Below are 24,570 nucleotides of genomic sequence, written 5' to 3' on the forward strand. Positions count from 1 at the left end.
GGGGTGAAAAGGGAGGAAGTTATGGTTTCAGACCGGTGTGGTGCGGAGCGGCGTACGGCTAGGGGTGAGGGGTGCTTTCTCTGCCCGGAGGGGAGTGTGACCTGGGAGATGGTGGTTGGATGAAAGCACGCTACCCTTAAGGTACGTGACCTAATGAGAAATCTTTCGATAAATATTGTTTGAAGAGATTGAATTCAGGCCGTTGCTACATAACCTGACCTTCGATAGCAGAGTGGGCTTTTTCAGGTGGCAGGAAAATTTTTACGAGAACCATTAGCATTTTATAATATAATATTCATGGATTGAAGATTAATTATTGGATATCGAATCATATGCTTAGATATGCATGAAATTCAAATCTGTACATAAAAATGAATAACAGAACATCTTTCGAATTTTAACATATGGTCATTAATACACATTACAACCTAAGGTGGATACACCATATGGGAAACACCCTGCTTCTTCAGTCTTTATTTATTAGAATTAGAATCCAATCAATCTTTTATTTATTCAAATATTTTTTCTTTGATTTAGTGTAATTATGTTATTTTCTGCTTCAGCAGTAACTAAGTCGCATATTTTACAATACCTGTCAGTTATGTATATAAAACGCTAACAGATTGCTAATGCATTAATCATGGGTGGCATCAAAATCAACTACGTGTATTCTACATAGATCCAACATAATGAAACAGAATTAGCAAAAACATACATCCGAAAATCTGAATGCAAATTAACCGTGTGAAAGAACGCAGGAATGAAATACGCTCCCATCCTTATCTTGTCCTACTAAACTGCTGCGCACGGAATATATTTTGGACAAGAGCGTCAAAGATTTGGAAAACCCATTACGCACGTAACCTAATTCAAAAATGTCGCCTTGTCCTCCTTCCCTTCCTTTTTTGTGGTCGTGACTACACTGTTGCAAGCGTCGCGGCATTTGGGGAATCGAGGAAATAGATTGTGATGAAAATTATTTCAAACGTCACAAGCATTCTCTCTAGCTCCAAACGTTGTTCGGGATCCCCCTATCATCCTTTTCTTCATCTCGCACTCTCCCCCGCACTCGGGAGCAGAGATTGAGGCTCCCAGCACACTATCCTCCTCCTCCCTCCCCGCACGCTCCCTGCTTCGCCCATGTAACACCGCCCAGCAGAGAGGCCACAAGCCCTTCTACATCTCCCATGCAGCCACCCACCACCTCCCTTACGGCTCGTCCTCGACAGAATACTAAGAGGAAGCGCTTTGCGGTGAAAGAATTAACTACTCCGAGGCATAGGAAGGCGATAAACGGGGAGGAAAAGCGAACTTGGCCCTCGCCGATGTTATACCAGCGGTGGGGACCATCCTTCCTTTTTACTCCAACTCCCTCTCCTTTTGATATTCACCCTAACCACTCCACCACTGAAGTGAAATGGAGAATAGGGAGGAGGTGAAGGGTGGGCAGGCAAGATATGTGAAATTGCGCACATATTGGGAAAGGCGCGCTAGGCTACCCGGATGTTCCGGCTCCTGCGACTCACGTGCAGGTAGTAAAATGGAGAGAAGTCCCCGCTACCCTGAGGCGGGATGGGTGTAGAGATTCGGAGGGGGGTGGAAGATGGAGCGTCCGGGAAGGAAAAGAAAAGAGGAGTCCTAGGGAGAAAAGTGGCTGTGGGAGAAGGCGGGAAAAAGTGGACGGAATGGAAGGGAGGGCGAGGGTATGAAAGTAGAGGAAGTAGGACACTGGCGGGAGGAGGAAGGAAATGAGAGAGAGAAAGAGGGAGAGAGAGAAAGAGGGAGAGAGGGAAAGAGGGAGAGAGGGAAAGAGGGAGAGAGGGAAAGAGGGAGAGAGGGAAAGAGGGAGAGAGGGAAAGAGGGAGAGAGGGAAAGAGGGAGAGAGGGAAAGAGGGAGAGAGGGAAAGAGGGAGAGAGGGAAAGAGGGAGAGAGGGAAAGAGGGAGAGAGGGAAAGAGGGAGAGAGGGAAAGAGGGAGAGAGGGAAAGAGGGAGAGAGGGAAAGAGGGAGAGAGGGAAAGAGGGAGAGAGGGAAAGAGGGAGAGAGAGAAAGAGGGAGAGAGAGAAAGAGGGAGAGAGAGAAAGAGGGAGAGAGAGAAAGAGGGAGAGAGAGAAAGAGGGATAGGGAGAAAGAGGGAGAGAGAGAGAAAGAGGGAGAGAGAGAGAAAGAGGGAGAGAGAGAAAGAGGGAGAGAGAGAAAGAGGGAGAGAGAGAAAGAGGGAGAGAGAGAAAGAGGGAGAGAGAGAAAGAGGGAGAGAGAGAAAGAGGGAGAGAGAGAAAGAGGGAGAGAGAGAAAGAGGGAGAGAGAGAAAGAGGGAGAGAGAGAAAGAGGGAGAGAGAGAAAGAGGGAGAGAGAGAAAGAGGGAGAGAGAGAAAGAGGGAGAGAGAGAAAGAGGGAGAGAGAGAAAGAGGGAGAGAGAGAAAGAGGGAGAGAGAGAAAGAGGGAGAGAGAGAAAGAGGGAGAGAGAGAAAGAGGGAGAAGGAAAAAGAGTGAGAGAGAGAAAGAGGGAGGGAGCGAGAGAGAGAAGGGATGGAGGGAGATCATGTGGAGCATGGCAGTAGAGTGCGTGAGGAGACAAGACGGGGGAGGGGTTCTCCGGACAGGAATATTACGGAGGCAAAGCACGTCCGACCCGTTTCGTCTTCTCCGAGAGTGGGTTTGCGCGAAAGGGAAGGGGTTGGCGCGTTGGGGGTAGGGAAGCCGGCGAGAGGGACGGGGAAGAGGGTGCCAGTGGTGGTAATGGTGGTGGTTTGGCCCGGAAGAAAAGATGTTTTGGGGAGGGAGTTGAAGAAGAGATGTGGAAAGGGGACCTGGATGCGCGGTAGAAGAGGAGGGAAGATGGATAAGGGAGAGAGGAGAGGTAAACGCCAGGGATGATATTTTGAGGAATGACTCCAGAGTAGATAGGGTAGAGGGAGTTGGGTTGGTGGAGAAATGGAGCGTAGGAAAGGGTTGAGTGGCATTCCGCGCCAGAGGAGAGAGAGAGAGGGAGCCCTTGCTAAGGAGCCGCGACGTTGGCGGAGGGGTGGAGAACCTACCATTGGCGGCGTGTGGGAGAAGCGCTCACATAAATAGTGCACACAGGGTAAGTCTTGCCGGTGCTAAGAAGGGTAAGAGTAGCCGAGATGGATTGACGAGGTTAAATGGGCGTGAAAGAAGGAAGGGGTGGTGGACAGAATGAGGGCTGAGAGATAAACGGAATAAGTGAAAGGGGTGATAAGGGAAAGTGATAAAGAGGGAATCCCGAAGATTACATGCGGAGGAGAATGAAGATGACTCCGAAGGGGCTTTGTACGACGGAAGACAAAGTTCAAATCGGAAAACGGTTCTGTGGTTGGGAAGGTTAAAAGTTTCCAAGACTCGATCAATATTAAAGATATCACATAAAGCGACTGATGATAACAGGATAAGTGGTTACGCACACATTATACCATATATGTTAAACTGCCACGAGGGATCCTATTGACACGATGGTTCGTGAACAGGCTTTTATGCTGAATTTGCCGATTTTAATACTGTTGGTGGCGCATTTTAAATACTCTCATTTTACAGTCATTATGAATGTGTTTTGAGTATTACTTACGCCACGTTTGACGTTAAGTTGTGGGCACGTAGCATGGCATTAGGTTCGTTTTCTTCCCGTTAATCCTAATTCTATTCCATCTTCCACAATTTCATAACCGTATATAATGGGAAAATGGAACTTAGTTCTCTGTATTTTATCCAAGGTTTTATTTGACAAACTTTGAGTTTTCCATCATATTTTTACAATTTATGAACGGAAATGTGCACATCTTTACTGAAAAGAAAATTATTAATGACATCCAGAAGCAATTATTACCAAATTTCAATGAGTGTTAATTCGGATACATATAATAATTTCGCTGATATCACATATTTCAAAGTGAATAAATCTTACTGATTAATAGGAGAAGTAGCCACGTCAGCAGAAAAGAAATCGTTTGACTCAAATGATAATTTGGCAACAGAAAATTCATGAACATCAGAATAAACCCTGATTGAATAAAGACATTTATAGGGAAAAATAATTTAAGTTTACTTTTCATCAATTTATAACGCATCGATTTTAATACATAAGTTTGAAATAACCAAAACAGCAGTCTCAATCAAGAATCTCTAGCCAGGAATCACCATGTAATTGAATAAATCAATAACGTAAGTGAATTCTAATTCGTATTTGTCAATATTCTATGAACCTTTTCTTTGCAATGCAATAATTTCAGAGTGTAAAAATCATTCGCCTTGACTGGGACTCGAACCCAGATCCCTCAATATCCGGGAAGAATTTTACACTCTGAAATTGTTGCATTGAAATGCACATTAGCGGATGACTCCGTTAAAAGTTACTGTTGCGGCATCTCCCGCAGTTTCTTTGGAATTTGTCAAAGTATAAACACCATAAGTGTTTAAAGTTGGCTTTAACCTCGTGGACAGTGGCGCTTCGCGCATGACTACGAATGCCTGTGACATTGTATGTACGGTATTTCGTCACAACATCTAGTTCCTTTAAAAGCCCCAAAATTTCAGAGTTTAAGAGAACGCCTCGGTAGCTTAAGTGGCTAAAGCACTCGACCGGATATTGAGGGATCTGGGTTCGAGTCCCAGTCAAGGCGAATGATTTTTACACTCTGAAATTGTTGCATTGAAATGCACATTAGCGGATGACTCCGTTAAAAGTTACTGTTGCGGCATCTCCCGCAGTTTCTTTGGAACCTTTTCTTTGCTATTTATTAATTTTTTATTGAAAACGCCTTGGGAAGAAGGCAACCTTTTCAGAAATAAACATGCCTCTCTATACAGATAAATTACGCAGCTGCGAACACATGTAATTTGATAAAGTTCAGCGTAAGTAGTTTGGAGTGCGCCAAAAAAACTCTGATACATATTATGAAGATTTAAAGTAGATATCAAAAGTTGAGTGGTAGAAGGAAAAACGTTTGAGAGTGCAAATATCAGTGGATGTAAGAAAACTCACCTCCATGTAGCTAGAGAAAATAAGCCTCTAAAACCAATTTAAAAGGCAAGGACATAGGATAATTTCCAACTTCGCAGCAATAAAGAACAGAGGCAAACAATTGAGACAATCAATTACTTCTACCGTTGTACTTCGAAATACAATGGAATCTGGTTTGGCTCCCTCGTAAGCCACTTATTGATATAAAACCCATGATGCCTAAATTGCCTCTTGCGCATGTAGAATTAAGAAATATCCTTCAGCCATATTTCACTGTTGAATTTGTAAATGTGCTGCAGATTTATATGACTACACAATGGTCAAAAGATGCATATTGAAGGCATACAGCTAATACATTTATACTCTCGATCAAATTAACCAACCAAATGATTTGGTCAACTGAAGCCGGAAAAAAGAAGATTATTTGATATATGTACGATTATATATATTGTATACAACTGTTCAACTAACAGACAGAACTAGATGGACGGGACAAGCGAAAATAAAAACTATCTGGCTTATTGATACTTATTAGAGACTTCTTCTTGGTAGTTATACATACATACGTCTCCGGATACTCATTATTAGGCATTATCGCGTCGCGGATGACGAACCTTTGGGTGACAACCGAACGTGTCCCAGAGGCATGCTTTCACTACATTTCTTACAAGACTAAATTTAAGATGCAATTCAACTTATTAAAAGTAATACAGATTTTTCAAATTAGAAAGTAAGGAAAAACATATCGTAAATCTCGGACCTCGTAAAAGATAATCTCGTAAAAGGTATCTCGTAAAAGACTTGGACTTCCTCTCCGTCTTTGCCATATTTCCCGGTTACTTGCTTTCCTCAGAATTATCACCGAAACGCGCCCTCTTCTCTTCCTCAACCATCGGGATTTGGTTGAGGAGCAAGAGCAAGGGGCAAGTATTTGATAACGAAGTCGGTTTCGTAAAGGGTCTGAAAATTTATCCCCTCACTCCATTTAGACCGGTTCCAACATTCTTTCAAGTTTACCATCTATCAAAGGACTGATTTTTGTAATATTTCTGCTATAATTTTATCCAATGCTTAGAATTATTTCTCTCTCTCTTGGACGCTTAGTATTTCTTATACATTCCTATAGATAAGGCGTTAGACTTTAACAATCGTTTATAGAGCTACCCATCAAATAACGCTGAGGAAATAAACTCACCTGTGAACAAATGAATCAGCATTAACAATGTTGTAAAGTATTATCAAATGCTTTGCAGTGTCAATATGACAAAAGAAATCTGTGCATGAACTAGACAAAGAAGAAAATTTAAGACTTAGATTAAGGAATGTATAACTTAGGACGCCGAATAAAATCTTGAACATGATGCTGTAGCACTGCAAACTTCCGAAACTTATTCCAGAACTCGAAGTAAGCGCCTGTACTTGATACTTTGGGGTGAAAATATGATTTCATGATATGCATGAAGAAGAACTAAGAGATTAATTAGGACGGAATGAAAATAGAGGAAAGGCAAGGATTACTACTGTGGCAGTGGGGCAACTGCTGGTGGAAAGTCCAGGAACGCAAAGAATGAATGGAAGGGATAAAATGGCATAATGATATGCCGATAACAGTGGAAGAAGGGAGGGTGTTTGGTGAAAAGAACCGGCATTTTGAACGGTATCAAGGGACGAGGAAAGTATATGGATCGAATAATATTTTTTCGATATGATAAACATTAAGAAATTTAGTAAAATAGCAGGCAAATATTAGAATGGAAGAATACCTTAGTTCTATGAGCACCTGTGGATTTTTTTATAAAGATATATTTGCTGAGTCCATTATTGGCCGTCTAGTCTGCAGGCATATACTAGTTCTAAAATAGGGGAATGTAAAAGCTTAAGTTTTAATAGAGTTCGCCAATAAATGTTGTGTCTTGGGAATCAGAAAGACGCAAAAAAAAATTTTTGGAGGGTATATTGAAAAGCATATATAATATATATAATATATATATATATATAGTATATATATATATATATATATCCATTTATTCCATATATATATATATATATATATATATATATACACACATATGGAGAGAGTAGGAAGAAGAAGGAAAGGCTTTTTAGACAGAAAAACACGCAAGTAAAAGTTATATCGATTTGAAGAAGGACATGGTATGCGGAAAACCAGAGGAAGTTCCCATGATAAGTATAGCAAATAATCTTTAGTACCCGACCACAACCTACCTTTAAAGGTAAACATATAGAACTAGAACGACAAGAAAATAGAACATCTTGAATACGATTCTGGAAGTAGTGTTTTTAATGTTACTTTATTATGTTGATATATAAGAGCACCCATGTAAAACTTTCCAGTTTGTAAAATTTTTTTCAACATACCGAATGAACCAGGATCCACTCACTCAGTTTTATTCTGTGAATTTATTATTTATCACTTATTATTTTTTCATGAAAATGTCCATATTTGATGTGTGCATAAAAACCAAAACAAAAGCTATTAAAAAATATTTTTTACGTAGTCATATGGCCGTATACCCTGCCATGTGTGGGTTTCCGGATAAGGGAATTAAAAAAAATAATATTCCGATTTCGCTGCAAAAACGTTATCATGTTTAGATGTGGTTTGTGCATTGAGGGGATTAATGAACTGTTGAAAACGTCCATAATCCATTTACAGCAGTTAACCTCAGCCTAGAGCTTTTCTACCATTGGAAATTCCTTCAAGCGGCACTGCAGAGCTGAGTTAACGCCACAAGCATGCCTCGGCGGATAAAGATTCTCAGCTTCGTGACGACGTTATCGACGCTAGATCGCATTCGACGCCATTCCCACATGCAAGAGAGAGCCCCGAAAGTTTGAATAGGTGGATGTGAGACGGTTGGACCGTAAGGAGGAGTAAGGGACGGATGGCTTCAGGGGGAGCCGACAAGTCGGTCCACCCGCCACTCTCTCACTCTCAATAGCCGCCTCAGAAGCAGGCAAGGGGAGAGAATCATCTTCCTTTCCACGGAAAAGGAGAGATGTGATCCATTGATCACATTTCGTCTTTCCAAGAAAGCGACAAGGGGAGAGGCTCGGGATTGAGGGGTGAAGGAGTAAGACGAGGAGGAGGAAGATTAGGTCGGAGGGAATGGATGTACATGTTCCCAAGACTGACGTTATTTAAGACTTTCTCGAGTATTGCCACTGCTTTCCTTGAATTAGACACGCAGACACATATACCCTATATATACATCCGTATCAATGTTTTTAAATTTCATATCCTCCAATTCCGTCTTTGCTTCACTCCCTCCCAGTCAATGTAAAATCTTTCAATTTCGGTGTTGCCGAAGATACCCCTCCAACCCAAGTAATCAACCCCAAGAGTAGTTTGGTAGATGAGGTCCTAGCTCATCTAATACTAATCCCTAAGGAATCTGAAGGACTTACATGAGTAGGTGGTGGAGTGATTCCTTTTCTTGTTCTATCTATGGTTCTCAGGATATCCGCAAAGTAAAATATCACACCGCCGGGACGAAGCTTTAACATTCAGAGATGTCAAACGGAAATGAACTTTAGAATCTCCTGTCAGTAGCACAGCGCCTTACTCATTAGACGATTACGTTAAGATGTGTTATCACTTTGTCATTTAATTCACCTATTAAGAAAACAATTCGATTTCTAAGAACTCAACCATGTTATCAATGCAAAGGTTAATGTGAAGAATTAAACATAGTTCATACCAAAATTACTTCCTCAAGATTATATGGAAGCCATTTATTTTTAGGTGCCATCTGAGGTGGAAGGCTTGGTCCCCAGAAAATCTCACTAACACGAATTGTTGGTTGAGTTTTCCTAAGTTTTCACCCGGTTTATCTTTTTTTTTTAATATTACTTCAGCTCAAATGGTACCATAAGCATTTCTAACAATGGAAAAATGACAGAAAGGTGGCGTCAGACCAAGACATACTTCACCGAATGAAATTCCTATGTTCCTGGAGGATAGAAAATGTCCCACATTGGCCATTCAATCTTATCCATGTATAAATTCATGGAATTCCAGGAAATTTGGAATATTCCTGCACGCATTTTCTGCTTCGCAAAATACCACGAATTTTTAAAGTATTTAAAACTCATTATATAGATGCCCTATGATATAAATGAGCGGGGTAAAGAAGAGTTGGGGGACGCTGGGGCCTCCTTACGCATGGTCCGTTATTGAACCATCATAAAGCGGCGCTTTCGTGGACGTATAAGACATCTATGAGTGACAATTCTGTGAAAGAGATTGATATTTTACTCCACGACGATATTTTCTCCGTCTTCCAAACTGTCTGAGCGCATGCGGGGTTGAGTGTAACAATGCCGCCCATTCTCGGTCCGTTTGATCTTCGATCTCTTGGAATGGCAAGTGAAAATAATGGAGGGGGATTAGTTATCCCTCCGGACATAAAATATTCCTCTTCGTGCCTTGGGTGAAAATATAATGATAAATCTTAATCGTGGCTATACCTAACAATTTCTCGGAAATGGTAAAAGCAAAATGTGGATGATATAATAAGGTCGCATGTTATTATATGTAGGTAGCGTGATAAAGTAAGCTCAGTTCCAAGTATTCCTTTTAGTGAATTTTTTTGACATCGTTTCCAATTGAAGCCATTTGTGACGATTTTAAGGGATTGACATTATTTATGCAATTTGGTTTGCTCAGCTCAGGTGGCGGCCGCAATGGAATATCCTTCTGGAAGATTTTAGCCATCATGCTTAAAAAAGTACATTACTTGAAAAGTTTTAAATGATAAATAAATTGCATATGAATTGTCGCTGGAATTGAAGGTCTAGGGAATTTTGTAGTCGTTTGCCCACATTGAAATTATCGGGAATAAATGAAAAAAGGTACTCTCACAGAATTTTGGGAGGTTTTTATGAAAATTAAACTAATTAAAGTTTGATCTATTCCAATATGATCATGCTAACTTTCATTTCAATAAGAAATGAAAGTTTTAACGTTAAATGAAAGCTTAACGTTTTATTTTTCTTGATTCTTTTGGTATCTGCCGTTTATTTGTTGAAAGTGAAATCCTGATACACAGGCAACACACTATACAGTAACGTACTGCAAAACACATATGCTCAAGGATACTCCTTTTGTATCTGGGTAGTTCAGGCAATGCAAAAATTTCATCCAGCGTTATGCCAATTGTTTCACGAATTGAGGAATTAAGTGCATCTTCCTCTAGTTCAGACACATCTTGATATATATAACAATATTAAAAATTAAAATCTATTACATAGTATCCGCGTGTAAAATGTTGTCTTTAAGTACGTTGGAATGGTATTTGGATGCTGGATCAAAGCAGTAAATTGTACATCAAATAAAGTAAATGAAGAACTGAGGAATATATAACATATATGATATAAATAATATAATTGTGGGGGGGGGACTTGATACATATAGAAGAGTAAGTTGGGGAGATTTTCCTTTTTTGGAGAATCGATGAATTATCATTATCTCTCTGGGAATGAGTATGATGGATGGAAAAATAGGTAGCCTGGATCCTCGGAGATCCAAGATTCAAAATATTTATTTAGAATGTATTAGTACAGCTTTAATAAGTATTTTCATATAACAGTGAGTATTAATTTAGCAGAGAAAGCAAAATCCGACACGGTGAAGGTCAGAGTACATTTAAACGGAAACCCTCAGGAAAATATATTTCTAAAAGACAAATTATAATCATAAATATATGAAAATAGAGGTATATACAAGTATATATATATATAATTTTTCTCTACAACTTTCAATAAAATGTAGACAATATATACCCACATATTTACCTGAAATATATTTTATTTTTTTAGATTAATGTTTTTTTGTATTTACCGGGAGAGAAATTTTCTGAATATAATTAAATAATGTTAATCTGTAAAATATTCATAAAGTGTATCTTACCAAAATCTGTATGCAACAGTTATATAAACTCCTATTGTTTCGTACCATAATATGCTTTTCTGCGCCATGGGATGAATTTTAATTCTATTTTTTTTCGTTTGATAAATATTTTACACTTTTACTTTTCTGTACCCTTGCAGTGAAGTTATGCAAAAACAATTATTTCTTTGTGTGCATAGCTTTTTTAGAAAACTTATCCAATCTCAATATTGTTAGATAAACTGGTATGCAGTAAATTCTGTATGCTCTAACACGTTGTTACCTCTATTGCATTGAGTGACTAGAGAGGAATTTACAGCCACCGGTTTCAATTAATTATATTGCACGACTTTCGTATTAATAATTGTGAAATGAAAAACCACCTTCTCCTGGATGATTAGAATCTGCAATCTTTGGTCTATTTAATTATAACACTCTATGATACCAAACACATCCTAGAAGCGTTTTCAAAATTCCACCAAAGACCATGCCTTTTAAATTTCAAACTCAATTGAGTTGCTCTCCATCCACAAAGGCAAACTGATGCGTAATTTATTGCTTCTAATTTTGGAGTAATACACATTCATAATTACTCGAGACCTTTGTTCAGCGGATGGGCGGCTGCGCGGCTTTGCTTGGGAACTAATTTAATTTTGTCAAACTGTATCCAAGGAAGTATGTTTAAATTTTCACCGTCCTCTACTTGGGCTTTGCATATTTTCTCATTCCCCCGTGACTTTCACCATCATTCTCAACGCAACAGCTCCCAAACTTCTCAGAATCTTCCATTTCACTCCTTCCTTTACCCTCCCCTTAACATCATTCATTCATTCATCCATTCCTCCGTTATCATTGACTTCTTCACTCTCATTTTTCAATCGCATTTCACTCCTATGCTTATCGGTGTCCTTGACTCCTTCCCCTCCAGACCATTCAACACTGCCTTATCCCACTTTCCGTGGGGTCATCATTCACTCGTTTCTCAGCTCCTCTCACGACCTCTCTATTTTGGCCCCTATCCGAATGTTTTGAAAGGGAAAGATTATTTTTTTCAGTTCGTGAGATAAGGACGCGAACGTAAAGGCTAAAGAGAGTGAGATAAATTATTGTATCACATGAGTATTCAGGCTCCACACTCCAATCAAAATAAGGAAGGCGGTACTTTTACCTAATATTTCTGTAATGTCTGCTGTTGGTCGTGAAATTCTGCCAAACCAAATTCAAATAATAAACATAAATATTGACAAATTAGATAATGCGATAAATGATTTAACTCCACCTTGTCCATGTTGATACTTCCTTATAGTAAATACAATTGTTCTAATTATTTTAAATAAAAGTGTTATCCAAGAATATATGATACAAGTTTTTGAACATAAATGCAACTGAAGTCGACTACAATTTCCAATAAATTGAAAAATTACTCCACGCATATGCTTAGTAAGCAATTAAGAGCTACAAAACTTAGTACAATATCATCGGCGATCCTATCGATTGATGTCCCTCTGTCACAAATTGTAACCATAGGTAGCTCTTGAAATAGTTTTCAACGATGCTGAAAAGGTTTACAATATATCAGTGCTGCGTTTTCCTCTGTTGAAATTCAGCGAATGTTTCTAATGTGATTTTTTTTGTTTTTAGAAGTATTTTAGATTTTCGTAAATTGAAGCGTGCACACAGTGATTAAAGAATTGTCACTGTATTGTAAGCTAAAATGTTTTTAAACTTAAGACACTTATAAAATCATCATATGTTATTTCCATTGGAGGTTAAATAAATAGGACGGGTGATGTGCACTTACCCTGTATCCGCCAAGATGACTGACAACGCAAGTGAATGTGGCATCCCTCCCGACGGGCACTGTCAAATTAACGATCGGCTCGGCGAATTCCGGTTGGAACGCAGCCCCTGCGGAAAGTAAGAAAATCAACATGGAATCAGTAAACGCTACATATACTGGTATAAACTTGGCAATCATGGCAATTATTACAAAGAAGTTTGAGGGAGTTATAATTATATATTTTTATGCTTGTAATAAAATGGTGATGTACTTGAATGTATTAAAATGGTGGCATTCCACGGAGAAAATATTTGAAAAATGTTTTTGAATTTCGTATAAAGGGATAAAACTAATTAGGCCAGTGAACACCAGTTCTAGAATATATATATATATATATATATATATATATATATATATATATATATATATAAAACAGTTCTATCACCATGACATATCTACTCTTGTGGATTAGAATAAAACTACATTTTGTCACCTAGTGTATCTGATGAAAAAAGGTCCTAGGAAACTTCATTAGCTACATAAAAAGCGTAATTATCATACTTTTTATTTGTGCATTGAAATTGATAAAAACATTCTTCAAAATGCTGAAGAACTACGCTTTACATATTTAAAGTTGTAAGTAACCTTCAAATGATTTAAATATTATAAAAGTGGTTTCTGTATAATTAGGGTACATAATATTGAATAAAATGAAGTCTGAATTATTTACGAATTTAAAAAATAATATTTATTTTGATTCACCACTTTGCCGGAAAATTAACTATTTCAAAATTAATCTATTAACTTTGATTCTATTGAGTATCATTTAGTAATGTAGTGTAAATTTATTCCTATACAACAGCATCAAAATTAAAATCTAGTTCTTCAAGGGTCTTGAATAAGCATGAAAAGTGAGTTTCTAATGCATTCAAAGATACATCTATGATCAAGCATCATCATAGCAAGCTATGAACAATACCACTATGGGATTATCTTGCAGTATTTAATGGACTGAGGATGTAAAATGAAAAATTGTGTCGAAGTAATGTTTTTCATGCAAAGATAACAAATGTCTCAATATGTTTAGTGCAATTTTTAATATTCAGCGTTATTAATTGGACCCATACCTATTCAATTCACATTTTATAGCGTGTACTTTTACAATTAAATTTTTAACATATGGTAAGGGCTTGTATCGTGCTTATGTAATAATATTTTCAAGGTAGGTATTTGTTTTGGAGTATTGAAAGAATAGAACTAAATAATCAGATTCTCAGGGGGTAACGAACTTTAGGAGATTGGAGAGTTCGATTTATTGAATCACTGCCATACTTACGATAATCCACCAACGATTTTCAAGCTTCGACCGTTTATTCGCACTTTGGTTAATGAGTTCACTCGGTGCTGCTCTCCTAGAACCTTCTCTACTCGTCCTCTTCCTTCTCCACTGGAGTGTTATATTCTCCGCTCGAAAATTCCCCGACCCTTCCTCGCCCCCAAAACCCAAGCCCTTTTCGCTTGAAATATCGTGGCCGCGCCACTTTTTCCTAATCCCGGCTGTGCATAAAGAGAGCTCAGGAAGCGCATTACTCCATGTAAGTCCCTCACACCAATAGGATCCCATCTCTTGATGGGGTTGGGGAGAGAGTAAGAATCAAGCAAAAGCGCCTTCTTGAGACCCCGTCCTTTGTTGCTGCCAATATCCATACAGGCATCAAGTTGTCGACGCATTTCGTGAGAGCTCTTTTGGAATAACGACGAAGTGCTCTATTTCCTCTTTGAGTGATTGCCGTGGCTTCCAACGCCACCATTCTAATAAAACTTTTTTCCAAGTAGCGTACTTGATCTTATAAAATCTAATGGGACGCATAAAGTTTTGCGATCCCCTTATTCAGTAAAAACAAAATTGATAAATACAAGAGAAAATTTAACACATTTTGAACAACGGAAACGGTTCACTCAAGTAAATGTGTGGCTTAAAAAAGTATACGGTAGAATACACTGAAAGACCAATGCAAATTAGGTCCGAGATGTTCGGTGCCAAATGTTTTCCGGGATTCAGGTTGATGTTATTTGCTTCATATCTAATATATCGGAAAGGCTTCATATTATTTCAATTTTATAATGCTACTTGTTTTCTATTTAGCTTGATGCAGCATTGAATATGCAGTTTAAAGTTTACTTTCGTTCTCTAACTGTGCAGGCGTCCATTCTCTGATTTTTACAGGAGCCCAGTTGAGGAAAAAAAGAGTTACTTTTCACAATCGGAGTCCAATTGTGAAATCCAATTGTAAAAATAATGGTGTAGTTTTTGTATATCTATTGGGAAAATAAAATTATGATTATGAAAGCGAAAATATTTAATACATAGTGATAAAAAGTGTTAACAAAACGGGTATGTAAAAAGGATGATGGGAAACTCTTTGCTATTGAAAAATATTGCAATGGCTTAATTATTTCACGGGCCAAAACTCTAATCTCTTCTTTTAACACGTTTCTGATGATATATTCCGTCGAAAATATACTATTTTCGTATTTATTCAACATCTATTGTACTGCAGGGTATTCTGAGGAACCATTTCATAATATCCATAAATGATTTCTACCGGAGAAATAGCAATTTTGTGGTATGTGACCTGACAGTGACTGAACTCGTAGTTCGAAGTAGCATGTTCTTAATATTGTCGCTTTTGCTGTAATTATTGTCTCTTTTATCATTCTTTAAAAACGGCTAAAATATGGCGAGAAAAATTCTATTTAGATATCGTTCTTTTTTATTTAAAGCATGTTTTCCATTTAAATAGATATTGGGAGTCATACTTTAGTATAATAATTTTAATTGAGGGCCGTAAGGACATTTTAAGGATTCAGACCATACCTTGGCGTGAAAAATATCCCTACCCATTCTAATTCAGAGCTAGCAAATAAACGAGTGGAGAGCTATCCAAAATTTTTGGGAAGACAATGGTGATGGCATCAAATAATTATTCAAACAATGTCGGTAGAATGACTCTCAAAATTAAGTTATATTAATTAGCAAATAATTTTCAACATAATCTGAAAATTGTCAATATGGAAATTCCCTAAGAGAGTTTCTTATGAAGAGGTTACCACATTTTATTTATTTGTTTCTATTCTAAAGTAATAGATAGATTTTACATTTTCATTGAAATACAACGAAACGCGAAAAAATATTCTACTATATTTGTTCTGATAAGGCAAGGGAGTGAAACACATGATTGCATAAGATGTAAATGATGAACTGATGATGAATTTTGTAAATGTTTTTCTCATCGTTTAATCTCTGTAGAATTATATTAAGCATGTACTATATTTTTTGTTTTTTCCACACCGAGAAACACGAATGATATTGTTGGTATTATTTCACAGGATGAGAAAACAAATGGTAGGTTATTCGAGGAGATGCTCGCTTTTGTCTAATAAACTGTTTTCTCTTTTACTGTCCAGATGAAATACAGCATACGAAAATTTAAATTTTCACAAGCCACCCGGAAAAATGCGGCAGGAATAACCGCGCTCAGTACATAAAATGGACATGGAGTCGACATGGAACTCCGCATAAATTACAGATTCGTTGAAGTTTAATAAAAACCCAGTCTTCAGTCGTAATATGCACCTGAGTTCCAAGAAAATCAATCAAGAAACATTCGAGATTCATGATTTTTTCAATCAAAATACATGCATACTATCGCTACTAATTCCGACTATCCACCAAAGAACCCTTTCATAATTTCTCTTAAGAGGACGGAAGAAACATGATTTCAAAGAAATTGGCAAAAGAGAGAAGGATCCCGTTTCCCTGAAAATGAAGTGATAAATACGACTTTTTGTATAGGAGGAAACTGATTTTATATTCAAATGATACTAATGGAAACACTGTAATGGTGGCTTACGGGAGGAAGTACTAAAAGGAGAGGAAGAATATAGTTTAAGAGTATTTGTAGAAAATATTATTTGAAATGTTATTGGAAAAGTAAAACATTGTCAGCAGTTGTAATTTATTCAGGATATGTTTACGATTTTTGACTAATGCTGTGACTCATCGTCCTCTTAGTTTGAGAGAATACCAATTGTACCATTTTGTAATTGCTTAACCTATCAACCGACTTTATTTGGGGAAATATTAAATAAGAATTCAGAAAATAGTTTAACACCTGTATTTCATTTTCTGAATGAATGACACCGCATTAAAGGCTTCATGTCGCCTTTCAAAAGCATAGGATGGCAGGAGAAATATATGGAGTTTATTTTACTTCCTATAAGTCCCAGGAAAACATATCCTCTGCCGAGCACGGCCCTTGTGAATGGGGTCAGAAGGCGGTATGCCCCGAAGGCCGGAGATGCATTTCCTCCCCGGCACGGCTGACTCCTTTACATCTTCAAGCCTCTCCCTCCCACTACACAAGACTTCATCACCGACCCCATCCTCTTTCTTTCCCTCTCTTTATTCTCTTCCCGCACCGTCCAAAAACCAAATGCACCTACACACACACACACACGCACACACTTATTCACCCGGCCTCATCTCAGCCCCGTTCCCGCGCATATTTTCCCCACGCACACCACATACGCACGCCCCCTGACAGACCCTGGCCCACTAAACTCCAATCCCATCCCATCGTCCCTTCCCTATTGCACCGTTCTTCCTCCATCCCCCACTACCGAAAAACCTCTCCCCTCCTTTCTATGATAATCCCTCTCCCTTCCAGACCCCCATAGACGGACCAGTGGCCCACAAACGCCCCACCCCTCAATCTCCCTTGCCCTCCCAGCCGACATATCTCATCCCGTTCCATTATAGCTCCCTCCTCTCTCTCAGTCTATCCTTCTTCCTCCCACCCCTACCAAAAACCCATCTCCGACACCCCCTTTTCCGCCCACCACCCCCGGCAACCACCCCGTATCCAACCCCAACAACTACGCCATTTTCTATATCCAGACCCAAGTCATGCATCAACCATTAATGGCGTTTATCGATTGAACGAAAGGCGGCTCTCTTGATTGCCAGCGCCATCTGTTCTCCCTCCCTCACCCACCCCAGCATAGGGTTGGGAGGGATGGCGGAGGGATAGAGAGAGAGAGAGAGAGAGAGAGAGAGAGAGAGATGAGGGGTGCAAGTTGGGAGTGGGGAGAAGGGATCCACTATTCCCTCGGCGGAATTCCCCCGTGACGGGCCACAATGCATCACTGTACGCGCGTCCGATCCCACACTCACCCCAGTCCCCCTCTTGTTCGTCCGCGGAAAAAACCACCACATCATCCCGCCCGCCCCCTCCTCTCCACATGCTCTCCTTCCGTCGCACCACCCTCAATTACGCCCCATTTCTCCGCACTACCTCCACGGTCCCCTTCCCCGTTCGGTGCTCTCCTCCTTTACCACGAGGGAAGCTGCTCCCTTCGCCTTCACCCGGCTCCGACGCCGCCGCCGCTCGTGCGTGCGTACGCCGTGTCACCATATTCTCCCGCCCACCCCAAAATCCGCGCCCCCACAAAACCTCCCGCTCCACCATGTCCTCGTTTCGCTTTCTCCTTACGCTTAATAAACTTCCCTCTCCTTCGCTCCCTCCCACACGACGTCTCCAAACCCCCTTCCTTGCTTGAGGACTTCATTATATACCGCCTCCTAGTGGGGAAGCAACGAGGATTGTGGGAGAAAGGAGGGAGAGAGGCGTTAGGAAGGGGTTGGCGGAGCGAAGAAGGAACACATTTACCCCTTCTTCGCTCTCCCCACCCTCGTCACCTGACACTCCTCCCCTACGCATCCCTCAGATTCCTAAAACCCCCCTACACTCTTCTGTGCCTCCAGTGGCGTAGTCCTCCCATCCTCCGACTCTCCCCTCCCCTCCACGACCACCCATTCCTCTCTCACCACCCATCCCATTCAGCAGCCTTTAATTCCCCCTTTACTCTTACCCTCTCTTTTCCCCAACCCACCTCACTGTCCCCATCTAACTATTTTCCCCACCGACCTCATCATTCCCCTCTTATCCTCTCCTGCACTCTCACTCTCTCTCTCTATTTCTCGCACCCCTCCCACGCTAACCCAACACATCGCCATCCTCCACTTACTGCTCCAATTTTACCCGCCTTCCTCCTATCCCCCAACGTCCCCTTTGAATGCTCCCTTAATTTTCCCTCCCCTTCCTCCTCGTAAACCCTTTCCATCTACCTCACCATCCACCCTTTCGCAAGCTCAAACTCTTCTCACCCTCCTCCACCCACACCCTCTGTCGCTCCACTACCACCACCTCCCCTCTTACTCGCCAAAACTTAACCATTCTTCCCATTTGCAAAACTACCCCTCCCCCAACTAATCCTTTCCCTCATTCCTTTCCCGCCTTTTTTTTACCTACCATATCCCGCCGACTCCAGCAGGAAAACACTTTCCTTACGCTCCTTCTTTTCTTCCCTTTCACTTTCTCGCCACCGAGAGATCTCGAGATACTTTTATGCCCTCTCTTGCGCGCCCCTCTTTCAAGTTTCTTTATTTAGAGCCATTTGTACCCCCTCTCCCCCACCATCCGACGATAACCCCCATTTTTGCCCTCTTTCCTTGAAACTCCATACGTCTCGTTATTCCCTCCACCTCCTCGTCTTGCTAATGTTTCGCTTTCCTCTACCTTTCAATCCTCGCCTTCAATCCTTCGCCCTCGAGACCCTTGTTGTTCTTTCTCCAAAACGGCCTGCAGCCCATCTTACCCAGCCCCCACCCCACTATACCCCCCCGGCCCATTCTAATAATTCGGCGTGTCTCCACATGCTGGCATTTTTCCTCACCCATACGCTTCATTCCTGGCCGCAAGCCTCTCGTTAACGCCTCTTGATCCTTCCCTCCCGAGTTGGAAGTGAAACGTTTCCCGTTTAATGAGGGAAGTAAAGTTTTCCTGAAGGAGTAATTTGAATATACAGAGTTAATGAAGTGAATGATGTTTTTAATAAATCATAAAATTTTTAAGTGGGTAAGCACAAGCCGCACACTAGTTTCTAAATGGAAGAAAGTAATAATTGGCAATGACTATAAATATATCGAATATTTAGGTTCATTGGAAATGGTGACTAAATCTTGACCAAGCATTGTGGAACGAAAATATGAGCTACTGAAATTAATTAAAATTGAATATTTTTCCCGGAATTAGAAATAGTATACCAGTAAAACCTAGCATAAACAATGATAGAGATATTGTTGATAATTGAGATGGCTTCACAATAAATTGAAATATTTTCTGTGTGGACGCTAAACATAAAATAAAATATCGCACACTTTGTCTGAAAAGCAATGAAATAAAGAAAAATAGCACTCTCGTAACGAGTGATGAAATTGTAATGCTACTTAGTGAAACAAAATTAATGCTAGTCTTTACAAATTATTATTACTACTGCCAAACATTTAAATTTAGTAATTAAAATCATTAAGAGGGGCGCTTTAATGGCTATTTTATATACATTTTCGCTCCGTATCGTACAGAGCATGCTACTTGCAGTGTGCAAAACGCTTGCTATACACAAACCGTCGTTGCAAAACTATCAGAAAAGATTCGATTTCTTCTACTACGTGAATTCAAACCATCTCTTTGGAAAAATAAAAATTTTGCCGAGTGAATTTGGAATAAATCTAAATATTTCCCGTCGAAAGATGAGCAAACGTTAACGCTCCTCACCGCGAAGGGCGAAATAGTAAAACCTTAGGGAAAGTGGAACTCAACCTTGGTTTAATATTTATCACGCAATAACATGTGTGCTCCACTTTCATTTTAATTCACGGGTGCGGTTAGCACTATGGGTCCCTTAGATGCTGCTACGGACGCAGAACTTTGGACGCGGCGCTATTCATATCTAATAACTCAGATCCTTTTCACCCTGCCAACCGTCTTTGTTTCCAGTCTACTTCCACCCGCTGGAGCCTCTCTTCGTCTTCCCTCCCTTTCTTCCCCCTGTCGTCGCCCTCACCCGTTGGCTCTTACGCCATCCACTCCCTCACTCGCCTACAATGCAAGCACACACGCACGCACTCGCAAAATCAATGCACATGTGCGTCTCCTAAGGGAGTGGCGTCGACTTGGCCGGCACACATCACTCCACCTCACACCGCCTCACCGTCCACTCCAACCCGCTCAAAACCGCCTCTTTCCCCCCTTCCCTAGGATTTCCGGTGACCTCCCTCGCTTCATCCTCTTCCTCTCGCCAAGCACCACCACCACTAACCAGGCATCCTTTCCAATCTAAACCCAGGGACGTATGTGAGTACGCGCGTCTACCTCACGTGAAATGGTCGGGGTAAACAGGACTCCTTTTCATTTTGGTTTATTTTTTTTCTAAATGAGGTCACCACGGAGAATATAAATATTCACTTTTCCGCGCCGCTGGCCGTAAAATCTTCTCCCTAGGTGGAATATGCGAGGGCAGTCTACGAAGTGGACGTCACGGTTCGAACGCGGGCGCCGTAGGGTCGTGAAACGGAGGAGAGCTCACGAGCCCAGTGCAAACATTATGGGCAATAAAGCGGTGGGATAAGGAGGATCTATATAATACTACATTCCTGTATTGGTAAAAGAAAGGGATTTAGTGATTTGGTGGTTGAATCTGTTTCACCGATTAAAAGGCAAAAGAAAAGTTCATACATTATATTTTTGGTACACATCGGCCTATTTGTTAGGCTACATTTCATCAGAGGTATCCCATACTTTTGCATATATACTATAATTAGAGGGACTAATTATTGGGGTTATTTTGAAAGACTCTTAACGGAAATCATAGTTTAGTTTCTGCAGGGACCAGGGATGAGAGATCAGGATGCTATGACAGTGAGGAATGTAAGGAAATGTAAAGTTTGCTAAGATTATATTAAGTTAGAGAAAATACCATTAACTTAATTGAAGTAAAACTACATGTTTAACGTAAATTTAGCTGATGTTCGTTCTATTTGACTTAGATTTTGAAGTAAATACATAAATAATGTTCAGCTTACAACTACTGACATTTGTTAATCTTATGATTAAAGTGATTAACTTTGATCTATATTAAATATTCCCTCATATTATAAAATGAGCAATCTTGAACGAATGCAAAAACTATTCGTAAATAAAACTTTTCAATCTATTAACCTGAGCAGTTCCTAGAATTCGGCGTTTCCGATCGCTTTCTCATTTGGAGAGAATAACGAGCGCATCGAAAAAATATATGGATTGTTCTCAGGTCATTGAGTACAGACCAGATTTTTTTAAGGTAATCTACCGATTAAGGTAGGTTTTTGGATGGACACAACTACCAAACAAATATTTTATTACTCCTAACAAAACACAAAATCCATCATCCTACTCTATATCAGGTCCCTCTTCATCTCTGAGTACTTTCTTCCTCCCTTCATCCCGTCCAACATCCCTATCCTGTTCCTTCCCTTTCCTCTTTTGCCCAACATTCTACCCTCTATCACAGTCTTCAACATCCCACTGCCGATCAACACCCCCTTCATCCACTTTTCCTGCCTCCATAGGATTGCTCCCAACAAACCCCTCTCTTCGCCCACCATACCAAGTACTTCCTCATTTGTTTTCTTCTCTGTCCATTTAACCTTCTCCATTCTTCTCCACACCCACATTTCAAAAGCCTCCAATCTACGTCTATCCTCCTGCTTCAATGACCACGTTTCCACACCGTACATAGCTACACTCCATATCAAAGTTTTTACGAGTCTTTTCTTAACATCCTTACTCAAAGTCCCTGTCATCAACTCCCTCCTCCTTGTGAAAGCCTCTTTGCCTAGCGCAATTCTTCTCCTTACGTCCCTACTACTTTGACCGTGTTGGCCCAAAACACTACCGAGATACGTAAACTGTTCTACCTACTCTAGTTTTTGCCCTCCTATTTTAATGTTAAGCTTGCCCTTTTTCTTTCAAGAAAATCGCATAACCTTATTAATATTGATTCTCATCCCATACCTGTCGCACTGAATTTTCAATTCACTCAGCAATGCTTGCAGCCCCTTGGCTGACTGACAAACTAAAGCTTGGTCATCAGCAAACCTAACTGATTTTACGAATTCCCCGCCCACTTTCATTCCTACCTCCAGTTCTTCCCATGCCTCTTTGATCATTTCCTCTGCATACAGGTTGAACAGCAGCGGTGATAATGGGCAACCCTGCCTTACACCCCTTCCTAACACTGCCCATCCTGACTCCCCGTTTCCCACCCGCACCTGAGCAGTCTGAGACATGTACAGGTTGCAGATTAGCCTCCTTTCCCTCCAATCTATTCCTATTTTCTGCAATATACTCATTAGTTTTTCCCAATTAACTCTATCAAACGCTTTTTCGAAATCTACGAAACAGGCAAATACCTCCTGGTGGTGTTCTATATTCCTCTCGATTAATAATCTCATTACTGCAATGGCATCACGCGTACCTCTCCCCTTCCTAAACCTAAACTGATCATCCCCTAAGTAATCATTTTCCCTACTCTCTATCCTTTTGTTTATGATCCTGAGAACAACTTTAGCTGCGTGGGATATCAAACTAATTGTCCTCTAGTCCTCACATGACGTGGCCTTTACCTTTTTCGGAATAGGAACTAAAACTGATCTCACAAAGTCTTCCGGCCACATTCCCTCCTCATAAATACTACGGATCAGCCCATATAGCCTCTTCCTCCCACATTTTCCTAAGCATTTTAAAAGTTCCACGGGAATGTTATCTACCCCCACGGCCTTATTTAGTTTCATCTCCCTTGATGCCCTATCTATCTCATTGTCTAGTATGCCTGGACCTAAGATGTCCTCCTCTACGTCATGTTCCTTTTCTATGTCTAATTTTGTTGGTCTGAGTTTTTACTATACAGTTCTTCTACATATTCCTTCCATCTCTCTTGGATCTTTCCCGCGTCAACTATTACCTTAACCGCCTTATCTCTAACTGCTGTTGTTGATCTCCCTTTCTTACTTCACGATAACGATTTAACGATTTGCTGTACAGCGCACCGATTTCACCCTTCCTCTGCAGACTTTCCATATCCTCGCACTGCGTCTTCCACCATGCTTCCTTTGCTTTATTTGTTGCCCGCCTCAATTTATTGTTCAATTCTTTGTACTTCATTTTGCCTAATTCTGTATTTATATTCTTCCATTTTCGCCGCTCATCCATCTTTGTAATCATGTCATCCGTGATCCATGGTTTCCTAGTCCTTTTAGCGTTAACGGTTCCAATAGTGTCTTTTGTGGCTTTAGACAACCCTTTCTTGATCATTTCCCATTTTTCTTCGATAGAACTAAGCCCTTTACCATCCTCCATGATTTTCTCTACCGCCTGTTTGTATTCCTTCCTTTTCAACCCATTTAATGCTTCTACATTCCATTTTCTAACTCGCCGCCCCTGCCTTATCTTTTTGAAACGTACGCTACATTTCATAACAACTAAATTGTGGTCTGAGTCCGCATCCGCTCCCGGGAAGCTGTGGGAATGTATCACACTGTTCCTAAACCTGTGTCTAACCAGGATATAATCTAGCTGATATCTTCCTGAGTCACCTGGCATTTTCCAAATATACCTGCGTCTTTTGTGGTGTCTAAACCAAGTGTTGGTGATGACTAACCCCTGTCTTGACAATAGCAAAACACCAACTGCGTGAGTTTCAATAATTAAATTCTGCCGACGCGAGAGGAAGTATCGTCTCAATGGTCACTTATCGAGATGTCTTTTTTCAAACGAATGGTAGGGTAGTCCCGGGGCAGATCTTAAGGCTGCTGGCGAAGGGCCCAGGTTCGATTCCATATATATGTATATATATATATACACACACATACACACACATGCACACAATTTTTTTTGTCTTCACGCTTTTAGGAACAAAAATATGTTCTTCTCTAACAATGAAGTGGGTCTGTTTCACGTCACTG

General features: G+C 40.3%; 1 protein-coding gene across 1 annotated transcript in view; it reads right to left on the minus strand.

The window, feature by feature from the left end:
• Positions 1–24,570, minus strand: part of LOC139686704 (lachesin-like) — an 873,842-nt gene that overhangs the window by 243,476 nt on the left and 605,796 nt on the right. The window contains exon 3 of the mRNA XM_071583748.1: positions 12,687–12,793. Within this exon, the coding sequence (XP_071439849.1) occupies positions 12,687–12,793 (107 nt within the window). The remainder of the gene's footprint in view (positions 1–12,686; positions 12,794–24,570) is intronic.

The sequence above is a fragment of the Hetaerina americana genome, unplaced genomic scaffold (assembly GCF_022747635.1).
Source record: "Hetaerina americana unplaced genomic scaffold, ioHetAmer1.1.p SCAF_1, whole genome shotgun sequence".
NCBI classification, from domain to species: Eukaryota; Metazoa; Arthropoda; class Insecta; order Odonata; family Calopterygidae; genus Hetaerina; species Hetaerina americana.